This window comes from Corapipo altera, unplaced genomic scaffold, assembly GCF_003945725.1.
Source record: "Corapipo altera isolate COAL_440 unplaced genomic scaffold, ASM394572v1 1b, whole genome shotgun sequence".
NCBI classification, from domain to species: Eukaryota; Metazoa; Chordata; class Aves; order Passeriformes; family Pipridae; genus Corapipo; species Corapipo altera.
The window spans coordinates 10,932,426-10,945,492 of record NW_020884881.1 but is presented as its reverse complement, the minus strand read 5'-3'; the positions used below and the strand labels follow the sequence as shown (position 1 = coordinate 10,945,492).

Here is a 13,067-nt window from a genome sequence, read left to right as displayed (position 1 = left end):
AAGTTCCAGCAGAATGGGAGATAGACTTCTCCCCTTTTGCTCTTAGTGCACACCACAGGACTGCAGAGGAAGCAGGACTGCAGAGGATGCACATCTCAGTGGGCAGAGGAACACCAGGGATCCCCCTCGGGGAGTGCCAGGCTTTTCTCAACATAAGTTGCCCATTGTTTGCTCATTATGGGCTGTTATGTATAGTTCAAATGGCCAGAAGTGCCACTTGGGTGTTCCTCTAACAAAGGCTTCTTTATTTGGCAGCAGTTTTGAGAAAGGGTAGAGGAGGAGAACTCCACAGGATGTCCTTTGTCCTCTGTGTCTTGTTTTGGGCCTGGGCTGGAGAGCTGGGGTCAGCCCCTGGCCTGTGGGTGGGGAACACCATTCCAGCCGTGCTCTGACGAAGGCTGAGCTGGGAGAGCTGCAGGGAACGGGTACTGTTGGCTACACACAGTATACTCAGTGCCTTATTGTATCTATTTACAGCTTTGGGAAAAAATGCAGGGAGTAGTTTGTTTGCCAAAAAGGTCACTTTGGGGTGACTCGGACTATTTTCAGCAGGTTACATTCAGTAGATGACTTCAGTTCCATCAGAAGCAAGGATTTAAGCACCACTGAAATTGTACAGCATTTACTCAAATAAACCCCTATGGCAGTCTGCATTGCAGTACAGCTGAAAGGGAGGGGGGAAGATCTAGATAGGGAAAATGGAAATCAGAAAGTGGAGCTGATTTCACAGTATGTTCCTATTCTTTTGCTTGTTGGTTAGAACTGGAAGCTTTGGGAAACCTAGTTTTGAATCTCTTGCCTCTGGGAATGTGAGTCAATGTTATCATTTTCCAGGATGATGACCTGAATAATGGGATCTTAACTGTGTTCCCAATATGTCTCCTTGTTGACATTTGGCTTGTGTAAGATTGCTGAGAGTGAGCCTAAAGGAAGCTCTGTCCTGAATGGAACCTTGAGGAATGGGGTATCTACATTATTCTTTGGGGAAAGAATAGATACAAACCAGAGTCACAGTAAAAGATAAGTGGTCATTTTAAACCTCAGCTGATATTTAAGTACACATGCCAAATGGGACAGTGGCACTGGGACAGACACATTGAGTGGAGTACTGAGCAGTGAGGTTTTGATTTCCCACATTTTAGGAACATATGGAAATCTTTTAGTTATTGGCTATGAAAGGAAGGCTCCATGGCTACAGATGATGACATCTTGGCTTCTGTCATCAGTGTGGGAAAGCAAAGCATCTGTGTTACAGCCTGGATTTTGTTTCAGGTCTTTTTCTGCTTTTCCTCCTCCTAAGCTTCCACTGTCCTGTGTTTATCTTCTCAGGTTTTTGGGTTTTGTTTTTTGCTTACTAGGCTCTTGGTCAAAAGGTCCGCCAGTCTTGGAATCATCCCATAAATGCGAATTTAATTGCACGGAAATATGTTAAACTTTTGCTCGAGAACCTGGGGAACAGGCAGGTAAGACCACAGAGGCCTTTTTTTTTCATCTTGTGCTTTGACAGTGTTGAGATTGCTGAGCTTTCTTTAGATTGTAACACACTAATGAAACACTGAAACTTGGTACTGTGCAACTTGGAGAGCTAACCTGCAGTGTTCTACCTTACAGTGCAGCAGGTCTATCCCTGAGAGATTCTCAATCCCTGTGGAGTTTTTGCCACTGAACTACCTGACAAGTATGTTGACAGAGATAGAGAATCAAGGTAATGTTAATTCTGTATTTTGGAAGACCAGCAATCGTTACCCTTTGATGCTCACTTAGATGTATCCTGACTATATTGACATAACTTAGTTCTAAAACTCCAATGATGTCTGAACACATAGATTTGGTTGTCTTTCTGCTGATGGGAAGTGCCAGGGGACTTCTTCACTGCATATCCTTTCATCCAAATCCTCTTTACGTTGGATCCAGATAGCAAACCTGCATTTTTCAGAACCCATGTAGTAAAATGTGGTTTGTGTATAGCGTGGTGGTAGCTGTTGTGTGTTCAAATGGGGAGAGAGCGGTTTGGTCCTTATTTATGTTCCTTGTGGTAGCTAAGAGGCAGCCAAAATCAGATCTTCCACCTTAGAAAAGAGTACCCATATCCCTGGATTCGGAGGTATTCTGAAGTACCAGACATTTTTCCTTGCCAAGCCGTTCATTTTTGTGAAGCACCGTTCCCATTGATGAGAGTCTTTGCTTCATCCAGTGAACCTGAGCACCCGGAGGTTTTGAATTCTGCTGAACAAGCAAGGTGCCTAGGGGAGGGATTACTGGCTGTGCCTGTACCAGTAAGCAAAATATAGTCAGGATAAGGACCTGAAGGTTAAACTGAGATTGTCCAAGTATGGATATGTCCATTTGGGGAGGAAAAAAGAGTTAAACCATATAGCAGTATATGACCACGGGCCCTAGGCCATCTTATGCACTAGCACTAACACAGCCATTGTGCTTTAATCTTGGTTTGGATCTCCAGTGTAGAATTGGTTTGGAAATCCCTAGCAGCCTCCAGAGATGGTTTAGCTTCCCCCTGAGTGGGGTATCATTTACTTACATCCCACTAATGGGACAGTTTTTGCCATAGGTGAACATCCAAAGGACAGCACTGAAAGCTGTAGGTATCTTGGGTACATGAAAACACAGTTCTGTCTATAACCTCTTATCTTTTGGTATTGTAGATGAAGATGTTTAATAGACTGCAGGACTATAAGTGTATAGGAGCATGTACAATTTTGTAAATACTTTCTCACCATGTTTTTCTAGGTGTGCGTCCATATGAAAAACAAGACCATGTTAATGCAAGATTTGTAGAGGAAATGGCACTCAAGCACACTATGACGCTTTTGGGCCTCAAATATTCGTGAAATGTTGTGCTGTTGAAGAAATCTGTCGAACTGTGGTGATTGTGTAAAAGTATTCACTTAAATGCCATGTTGTTTCCCAAATCACCTGCAGTTTTGCGTAGCTGCTGGTATTGACATGAGCTATTCAAAACAATGTTTGGTCCAACATACTAAGGTTGAAATTACTGACTTCTAGATAAATCCTTGAGAAATGCATTTGACACAAACCCAAGTTTGAAATGTATCTATAGTTTCATTTTGAAGTCATCAAGTAAGTGGAACGACAGCGGGTATCAAAACATGCTGTGAAAATTCGTATTAATGGCACATATTTTAACAATACAATCCTGGAAAAGGCAGTCCAGTTGTACAGAAACAAGAACCAGTAACTTTTTACTCAGATTAATAAAAGGATTTCTTGGTGTGATTATGTAAAACAGGTAAAAATAACAAATCAGTTTTGTGTCAGACATCAGTAATGATGTATTCTTTCCTTTTAGTGGTCATCAGTTACCTTATGGTACTTCTGCCTCTGGAGCTGCATTGTAATATTTTCAGTTTTGTAATTAACACAAAATATCATCTCCTTAAAGTGCATGTGATAGATTTTGTTGTGGGTTTTTTGTCTGTTGGTTTTGAGGTTTTTTTAAAGATATATATAAAATATTGTAAGCAATACAGGATAAGAACAAAGCTTTTGAAATTTATCTTAGCAGTATCTTGGACAGAGTTTTACATAATTCTTTCTTACAACTTCTAGTGTTACAGTTCAAACCTCAGCTTCAGAAAGAAGCTTAGGGAGGCTGTTTTTCCTTTGTTTTCAACTTTTATTTGTACATTACTGAGCCAGTATTGTTTGTTCTTTTGTTTTAAGTTCTGAACTGTGACATTAATTTAAAATGGTTATAGTGGTTTGCTATGCAGAGAAAATTGTCAAGTTCTGCCATGCAGGATTTTCTGCAGTCTTTATTGGATTTTACAACAATTCTACAAAATTTCAGCCTATTAAACTAGAGAAACTCATTAATAATTTGATATATTTTGGAGGTTTTGAATAATAACCTCTGATATTCTCTCTTAGTAGTTTCCACTGATGCTTCCTCTTCCTTACCATTGAAATAAAAAGATCTGGTTCCTGGGAGTGACTCTGCAAGTTCATGGTCACTCTCTTGTCCTTGCCATCAGTGAAGCTTTAGCTTTCTCAGTAACTGCATAGTGGGAAGGAATATTTTTCTCAATATAACTAGAATTTCTCTGGGAAGCGTAAACTCCAGACTTAGACTGCAGAAAGCCATGTTGGTGTGTAAGTGGTGGCCACTTTGTTCATATTATATTAATAAGAGAAGATTTTCTAGCCTTTTCTTTTTAATGAAATGTATTACAACATAACCTCAGATGCAATAAAACTCTACCTGGAAAAAAAAAAGTATAGCATGATGACCACTAACTTTTCTTAACACTTTAAAATTGTGCACTCCATTTGGGATACCAGGAGAAGAGGCTTTGGATCACCGACTAGTTAACTGTGCTTCTGGCATGAAAATATACTTTGTTTTTCAATATGGAATTTGGCTGAACACTAACAGACCTTCCTTCAGTGCAGTGTAAATGCTGCACTGAAGGATTCAGCAGCTAGAATGGCTTCTCCTGCTTCAGGTGCTGTCTGTTGAGGTTTCAGATGGCTGTGCAGTAGATTTGCTGAAACGTCTCCGATCTGAACTGGATTCACTTGGTCTGAGAGGAGCCGGAGCGCCGTGGGACCTTGGGAATGGGGGACTTGGTTTCTCATCTGGGATAGAGGTGGTTGGGCATTGTTGGGCTGTTGTGTGGGCATGGCCAGGCACTGCATCTTGTTCTTCCTCTGTAGGGTCCTGTCAGAGAAACACAGTCTGATCACACAGGGACTGTGTGCTTTAGAACTCCAGTGCTCTCCTGAGCCAATGTACAGAATCTATGACAAAGGACACATCATTAGTCTAATCCTTGGCAAGCCAGGAAAGCTGGAGGGGTATTAAAAGCATGAGGTTTTGACCATGTAGATGGGAGTTTGTCCTTTTAAACAGTTGACAGTTTGAGCCTGTCGTGCTTTCATTATTTGTGAAGAAAACAGATTAGAGGAACTTTTAAAAGCTGTAATAATTGTAGACAGAACATCTCGGGAACAATTCTGTTCCTGAATAGTTACTGCAGTGAGCTTTTATGCACAGCACTGAAAGGAAACTGAGTCACAGCATGAGGAGAAGGTTCAATGACAGAGAAGATTCTTATTCTAAACCATTATTATTCTGTAGGAGCTCTCTGCTCTGGGATCACTGACTGTCTTAAGGACAGAGGCAGCGTCCAGCAGGGTAGGGTTTGAAGCACTATTTGATGTGCTGCCCTGTTTATCCTCAGTGTCTTGCTGAGCAATCTGATTTCTTGCTGCTTCTGATCTGATGCTCATTGCATCTGTTATGTGGGAGATGCTAAACTTATTTCTCCTGAATACCACACCCCACCTTTTGCAGCTTTACCTTGAAATCCAGTGGAAAGCAGTATTCCACTGCTCACCCATCAGCCACAAGATGGTCACACAAACTACTTTAATAATCCAAGGTGACACTTTTAGTATATGATCTCCTAAAGACTGAATTACCTGCTCTAAGCGGTGTTGCCAGATTAAAGCTCCACAAACCCACTTTAGGAGTTGTCTCTGTCTGTACCATGATCTGCACCAGCTCCTGGAGCTCCATGTTTCCCGGTGAGCGGCTCCACATGGAGCCAGCACAGCTCTTTTGGAAAGACCAGTTAGAGCAGTGAAGGGATGGGGCTGAACACCGAATTGCAACGCGTGACAAGAACTTACTTCAGCTCTGTCTTCAGCTGCTGCTTTGTGTGTCTTGTCACTGCCTAGGATCTTCAACCATTCCTTTTCTGTTTCCTTTAGAGGGGGGAGACCTTGACTTATCCTCCATGAAGCAATCATCACAAATTGTTCTTTTTCTCTCATTTCCTGCTGAAGTTGAAGAACAAGTGATTGCTTCATGGTCAACTCTGCAATAAGAGCCCTCCTCTCCTTGGTTTTGTCCTTTATCTTCCTCTGCAGTTCATTTATCTGAAATTCAAAACAGCTGCCTTATAGTTAGGGTTTCCTTTTAGGCACTTACTGGGCACGACACAGGTCAGCCTTAGGTGTCTGAAAACAAGTTCAACTTGACAAGGTTTTAAATATGTATGGAACATACTTGAAAATTACTTAATTTCTGTAAGCACTTGAAACCACAGAAATTGGCAGCTCAAGAAGTCAGATTTACTCCAATACAAGACACAGTAAAGCACATTCGTCATTGCCTCCTGCCCTTTTCAGCTGGACAGCAATATTCCCCCTGCCCTCAAAGGCCCAGGACCCCAATTCTCTTTGAGTTTATGCATGGTTAACTTTGTAACAAAGGTGAAATAAGGCCAACTCTTATAAGATAATTTAGTGATAATGCAGATGCAGAGGGGCTGTGGGTTGTGACATTATCCTCGCAAGGGACACAACTGAAAAGGAACGTGACAGGAATCCTTGAGTCTGACTAGAGTGGTTTAAAAAAACCCAACAAAACTTAAATACTCTTTAAGTGACTAATAGGGAATTGGGAGAGTCAGAGTACTTGTGAATGTAACTTTTGGCATGCTGCCATTGTTACAGTAGTTTATTAGCCCATGGCCATCATTTCACAAACACATGACCAGGATATTTCTCTGTCTGTGGAAAATGAAAGATTGATAATAAAAATCTGTTTAGTTTTAAGCCTTTCTGCCTGCCAAACCTAACACCTAACAAAAGAAATCAATGCTGGCCTTGTTTTACATTAATTACTTAGCATTTTTTTTTCTGCCTTTCCCTCAGCTCTGATCTATTTGCAGCTTTTTCATTAGGAACTTGGGAGCTGGGAGCATTTTTGGTCTTTCGCAAACAATATTACTGGCAGTTAAAAGGAAATAGCTGTCATTATATAAAAATAACTGTATTGAAAATGATGCTTCCTGTGTGATTCTCCCCACCTAAATAGCAAAGGAACTTTGAGCCAGGTACCAAGTTCATCTTAGTGTATGTTGGAGTAGAATTTACCTGGCCTTTCTTTATATCTTTTTAGCCTTTGACATGTTTGTTGTTAAGTACACATGGCAAAAAAAGTTTCTAAGCATCTACTTCAGAAAGAACTAATCCTATATTTTTGTGAAAGGTACCAATTATGGTGCAATTTTCTTTTTGAAAGAAAGTGCATTTGCCTAGTGGTTTTGGTATTATCTATATTATTGCTACTATGCATGTTTATAATTTCTGAAGAATAGCTTATGACTTGCCTGTCAACGTTTCCAACCACTTTTGTAATTTGCAAGTGAATCACCTCTTGCCTAGATATTATTTCATTTTGTATAGGTTTTCAAGTAGAGTGTGCAGTGCACTCCTTACCCTTCTAGCAAACAGCAGCATGTCCTGCTTCCCATTCTCTGCCTCAGCACGGATTCTGTCCGTCATTTCAGAAATGGACTCGCAAAGAAATTCCTTCTGCATCAACTTCTGCTCCTTCTGCAGCAGCTCTGCTTCCAGCTGCAGCAAGGAGGAGGACACAGGGTGTAAGGAAATGACAGGGGAAGGTGCAGCACAAGGTGTTCTTTGATTGCTTTGAGCTGCTGAAGTAATACCAAAAAACCCCAAACACTTTCACTATCAGTTTTCTCAAAATTTTCACCCTCTCTGCCAAGTATCAGGCCCAAATTGGCTCAGTTGGTTACTGTCAGTCATACAATTCTTCTATATCAGACAGGGCCCTTTTCAGGGTGGGGCTTACACTATTGTTACTGCCTTGTTATGCTTTTTTTGAAAGCAATGGGGGTTTTTTCTAGTGATTTTTTTTTAATGTTCTGGTCCCTTGAGTCACACCATAATGGGAAGGTTTCAGTTCTTGCTTTGTGCACTTTTTCCCTCCTGATGCTAAAAAAAAAGTATGGGCTCCATAAACTAACAAAACAAATACAACTACAATGACTTTAATTCCCAAGGAGATTGAAAGAGGTGTCTAAAGTTTTCATGGGTCCAAGAAGCCCTGCTTTTTAATGTGCAGGTTGGTGAGAGCAGGTTGTGTTGTGGCTTGCTTGGCTACGCAGAGCTCCCTCCAGTCAAGGAGTATGGGACAGTAAGGCAAAAAGCTCATGTAATACAAGCAGCAGTGTTCAGGGTATGTCCTTACAAACTCGATTTCAAAAGGACATGAGTGTGTGCTGCTCTGACTTTGCTGCTGCTGCCCGAACAACACCTTCACAGCCCTGTGTGAATCCCCCCAACACTAAACACAGTGGGAGGAGTTTTGTGTCTCTATAAACGGAACAGACAAAAATATATAAGAAAATACCATGTCTGCTCATTCCATTCCTTTACCTTCTTCCCTACCTCATACATAGGGCTCTGAAATTGGCTTTTGATTGGACCTAATGCTTCCCTCCGAAGTCTCTTGGGGCAGTCCCCAGCACTGCAGCTCCTGGGCTGGCCTGGCTGCTGCTTCCACCTGTTTGGTGGCTCCCTGTTCAGCAGGGAAGCAGACCAGTAGAGCCTAGCCCTGACAAGGTGGGGTGTTTGGTTCTGTGTCACACAGGCAGACTCTGTTAAGAGGGTGGCAGGTTGACCTCCTGCTCACAGCCCGTGTGTCATGGTGGAACAGCTCATGTCCAGTTGCCAAAGACTGACAACTGTTAGCAGTTTATTGTTCTGCATTTATCTCCCTCTGCTGCTTTCCTTAGTGAGGTGGGTGTGCACTGAAGGGACAATAGTGTGAATGGACTGGTTAGCAGAGGATGCAGTAGAGCCAGGTGTACCTCACAGAGCTCCCCTTCCCCAGCCTCTGCTGGAAGAAGTCAAAATGCCCCACATCCAGTTGACCTGAAAAGCAGACACTAGGCTGAAGTTCACAATAGCCAATCATAATTATTTAAATTCCTCTTACAGAAAGTTTATTTTAAAAATAAAAGACACAATTTGCATTTTATAAAAGTGGTCGAGCACAGCAGGGTAGCTTATGATGTGAGAAGTGATGTTACCTGTTCAATCTTTTTTAGCAGTTCAGGTGCAGATGGGTCCTTCCCTCCCATTTCATGCCTTCTGCTTTCATTTGTGGCATCATCAAAAATTTTCTCCAGCTGTTTAATCTTTTCCCTGCACTGGGAATACTAAGAAACAAAAAGCCACAATAGTTATTTGTTCCAACCAAACTCATCCCCATACCTTGGTCCATAGACTTCAACAGACAAGTTTCCTCGTTCTGGGAAGGAGGGAGGGTAACACAGAAAATTATGAGCCCTTTAAAATTTTTATTTTAAAAGGGAACTACAGTGTGACAGTTGCAGAATGGAGGAAACCCTGCTGTCTGACAGAAATTGAGTTCCACCTGAGGTCCTCAGGCTACGTTTTTTTTATCCTCAGTAATACAATAGAAAGTCCTGTTTCCCCATGCATTGGTGCTGAAGGTCTCATCCCTACAGGCATCCAAGTTTTCTACACTGAAGTTCCCAGGCACATGTCCTGAAGTGACTCAGCGGTGACACTGAGCAATGTGGTACCCCAGGGACTCATAGAGGCAGGTGTTCCCTGACCTTTGTGATGTGAGACCTTCCCATGGAATAACACTTCCCAGAATATGCTAGGTGGACATCCAGGCTCCACGTAAATCCTCGCTGAAGGAGTGACTGGGGCCATTTTTTCATGTTTGGACTTGCAAGACTGACAGCGGTGGGGTCGTGTGCTCTGATAAGCACCTGGCCATCTGTCAGTGAGTTGTCACTGCAACCTTGACCTATTAGCACTGACATAACACTACCCAGGTATAAATGTTAACCATCCACTGCAGCTGATGACTGATTAAGGAAATAAGTGATTACTGGCTCTCAAAGTTATGAACAGTCACCAGAATATAAAGTAAATGTTTAGATGTTGCTGGGATGGGGTTTGTTCCTGGAAGTTAACAAGTCATATTTAACTAGAAAAGGAAAAACTGACAGGACTTCTCAGATGTCAACAGAACAGTACCAGAACAGTTTTTCTAGTAAAAAAGTACCACACAGCTCATTCCTGTACACTTTGTCTACAAGCAGGTAAAAACCTTGAATGACTGTAATGAACAATTTCCTCAGCAAACCATGATTCAGCACATAACTAATGTACTGAAAGATATATTTTAATTATAAACAACTAAAACTCAAGCCCCAAAATACACAGAGTAGAAGAATGCAAAAGTAGGGCCAGCACAGCAGGATGCAGCTATGCTTCCAGTGATCTTTCTTATCTGGGGCCAAATTTCTCATCCACTAAATCAGGGGAAAATACCTTTTTGAAGGCAGTGGTACCTTAATGAGATTAGGGCAGGAAAATTTTGCAGGACTGAATAGTTAATTTAGAGAAGGACTATTGCAACAAAACTACCATCCAAAAATCCATAAAAAAATCCATTAAAAGTTTAATGTTAAATCTAAATACTAGGCTTGCTTTCAAATGCAATATGAATTTGAAGTGATCAGATGCAAGACTTTATCTGAGTTCTAAGAGATTCTAAGTCTTAAAATGAAAAAAAAAATCCTTCCTTTCTTGGAGTGGATTTCATACAGGGGATAGGAAAAGGCCCTAGAAGAGCAGCTTTTCTATATTGGATTGTAATCTGTCAGGAGGGATGGTTGAAGGATACCTACACAAGAGGGAACATATGCCTAGACTGGTCTGAAAAAGTGGACATCCAGCGCTTATTTTCAACATCTCAGAGACAGTAGGTGAGGAATGTACAGCACTAGGAAAGGGCAAATATCAGACTTATTTTCAAAAGTGAGGGGAAAAGGAGCTATGGAACCACAGATAACTTGCCTTCACTTTCTGAAGAATCAATCTGGAACACATCATTAAGTCTCCTTTGTTGGTGTCAAGAAAAGAAAAAGGGCAGGAATAACAGCCAAGAGAGGTGTGTTGAGTCATGTCAAACCAGACTGATGTTCTATTATGATGATTTCACGAGTGTATGGATGACAAATAATAGGTATCATATTGATTGATCTTGATACATCTTGATTTTTATATAGCTTCAATATTGTTTCATATGTGATTCTCACAAACAAGCAAAGGAAATGGATTCTTGATGAAAATATACAGTAAATACCTCATCAGCAGTATAAGGTTAAGCTCAGAGAGACTGTAAGTATTTTTTGGAGAAGATTCAAATTCAAAATTACCTTAGTCTGAAAAAAGGTCTGAACTAAAAAGAAAATATTAAATAAAAAATGCAAGTTGCTACATGTAGGCAGGAAAAGTTGCCTGTACAAACACAGAATCAAGGTCAACTGGTTGGATGCCCTTTTTTAAAAATGGGTCTGGTTGTTACATACATTTATGTGAAGATGAATCACTGTCATGTCAAGAAAAGCTGCCATCATACCTGGACACATAAGCAGGAATGTAACTTGCAAGATGCCTGAATGAATCCTTTCACTCTCAGCCACTACACACTGTACCTCAGGACACATAAAGACCATATTTCCAAAAATAAAAGAAATGTAGAAAAATAGTGATCTGTAAGGGCTGATTGAAAGAAACAGGGCTGTGTAGCCTAGCAAAAGGATGGGAGAGGAACATGGTTAACTTCCTTCCAGTAACATGAAATGTCACAGAAAGGAAAAGAATGGTCTGCTTGTCATGTTCCTGATGTACAGAATATAAATCAATATTCTTACACCGCAGAAAGAAAGATCCAGGCTAAAGGTCAAGAAAATCTTTCCACCGTTAAGGAAGAACTGGGATAACTTGTTAGGGAAACAGGTTTTCCAGTGGTGGCTTGAAAGCACAGCTTAGCCCTCTCAGGAATGACAGGCAATCTGATGCTGGCATAGGAACAGGTAGTAGATAAACTTTTTGTCTGTCTATTAGTCCCATTATTCTATGCCTGTGGTGATGTAGTCTGGAGACTTTAATGAGATTGTATTAAAACCTGGACAAATGTTGTTGTCAAATGCCTCAAATAAACTGACAGTCCTTGTACATTAGCTGAACTCTGAGGCATGAAAGTCCCATCTACAGTACCATGACAGCTCAGCAGGTCTAGATGTTGGACTAATTAATGGTTGATGCTAAGTATTTCTCACTGATGCATGAAGGCAGATTAGTTTTTATGGGTCACTTCAAGCAGCAGGAACAGCCCCTTGATGTGCAGTCCCAATTAAAAGTTACATAGTTTTATTCGCAGAGAAAATCACCTTACAAACTCACCAGGTATATTTTTTGTGTCAGATAAAGGAAGTACCTGTAAATATTTCTATTTTTAAATCTTTATATTGATAGTAAGAAACCTACCTATCCACGTTACTAGCACTTGCTTAGAAGAGGTCTGGTCTTGCTTCAGAGAAGGGTTTTTTTTGGCTAAACTATTCACTGATGTTTCACTCTTTTGTGGAAATAGGCAGCTTCTGATGAAAAGTCTACAAGCGGAACAAACATCACTTTGATGATTAAGCAGCTCATGTGGAATATGAAGCTGCTCAGGTGAAGTGTTTGTTCTTGCTGAATTGGCACCCAGCCCTGATCTGCACTTTTCGCCTTCCCAATGGGCACTCCAGCTGCTGAAATTATGGGTCAGTTTCTGCAGGCTGTAAATATTTCTGATTTTAATTCTTTACATTTGTAGTAACAAAATACCTAGTCCATGTTACTAGCACTTGCTTCAAGGAGGTCTGGTGTTGCTTAAGACTGAAGGAGGCAGGAAGGGTAGGAAAAGGGAAGGAGAAAATTTAAGAGGCACAGATAGAGGATTCAGCCTGCCCATATCAGATGGTCTAAATTTTATTTAAATTGTAGATGACTTTTAGAGAATCACAAAATCAATTAGGTTGGAAAAATCTCTCAGGTTATTGAGTCCAAGCTATGACTGAACACCACCATGTCAAGTAGACCATGGCACTGTCATGTCCAGTCTTTCCTTAAACACCTGCAGGGATGGTGAGTCCACCACCTCCCTGGGCAGCCCATTCCAATATCTAATCACCCTTTCTGTGAAGAATTTCTTCCTTCTTATGTGAGTCAAAGTTTCCCATTCCATTGATGAGCAGAGGTAGATGCCTTGAGAATAAAGACCTCCTGGAGAAATATTGTGCTCCCTACATAAGGTTATCAGGATTTCCCTCTGGAGACAAAGACACACAATTCTTTCCATTAATAAAGAGACCTTGTTCACTTATCTGCATCAT

At 41.0% G+C, this 13,067-nt stretch overlaps 2 protein-coding genes across 14 annotated transcripts in view; one reads left to right on the top strand and one right to left on the bottom strand.

The window, feature by feature from the left end:
- Positions 1-3,696, top strand: part of GSAP (gamma-secretase activating protein) — a 43,259-nt gene extending 39,563 nt beyond the window's left edge. For 4 of the 5 annotated variants that reach the window (XM_027639577.1, XM_027639576.1, XM_027639578.1 and 1 more), the window contains 3 exons: positions 1,359-1,463; positions 1,612-1,705; positions 2,749-3,696. In XM_027639577.1, coding sequence (XP_027495378.1) covers positions 1,359-1,463; positions 1,612-1,705; positions 2,749-2,849 — 300 coding nt within the window. In that variant the 3' untranslated portion in view covers positions 2,850-3,696. Of the gene's footprint in view, positions 1-1,329; positions 1,464-1,611; positions 1,706-2,748 lie in introns of those variants that run through there. The other variant, XR_003527090.1, reaches the window with a different exon arrangement.
- A 457-nt stretch (positions 3,697-4,153) lies between these two features.
- CCDC146 (coiled-coil domain containing 146) overlaps positions 4,154-13,067 on the bottom strand; it is a 70,345-nt gene continuing 61,431 nt past the window's right edge. For all 9 annotated transcript variants that reach the window (XM_027639567.1, XM_027639571.1, XM_027639565.1 and 6 more), the window contains 4 exons: positions 8,892-9,020; positions 7,270-7,407; positions 5,674-5,922; positions 4,154-4,699 (listed from right to left, as the gene is read on the bottom strand). In XM_027639567.1, the coding sequence (XP_027495368.1) occupies positions 4,481-4,699; positions 5,674-5,922; positions 7,270-7,407; positions 8,892-9,020 (735 nt within the window). In that variant the 3' untranslated portion in view covers positions 4,154-4,480. The remainder of the gene's footprint in view (positions 4,700-5,673; positions 5,923-7,269; positions 7,408-8,891; positions 9,021-13,067) is intronic.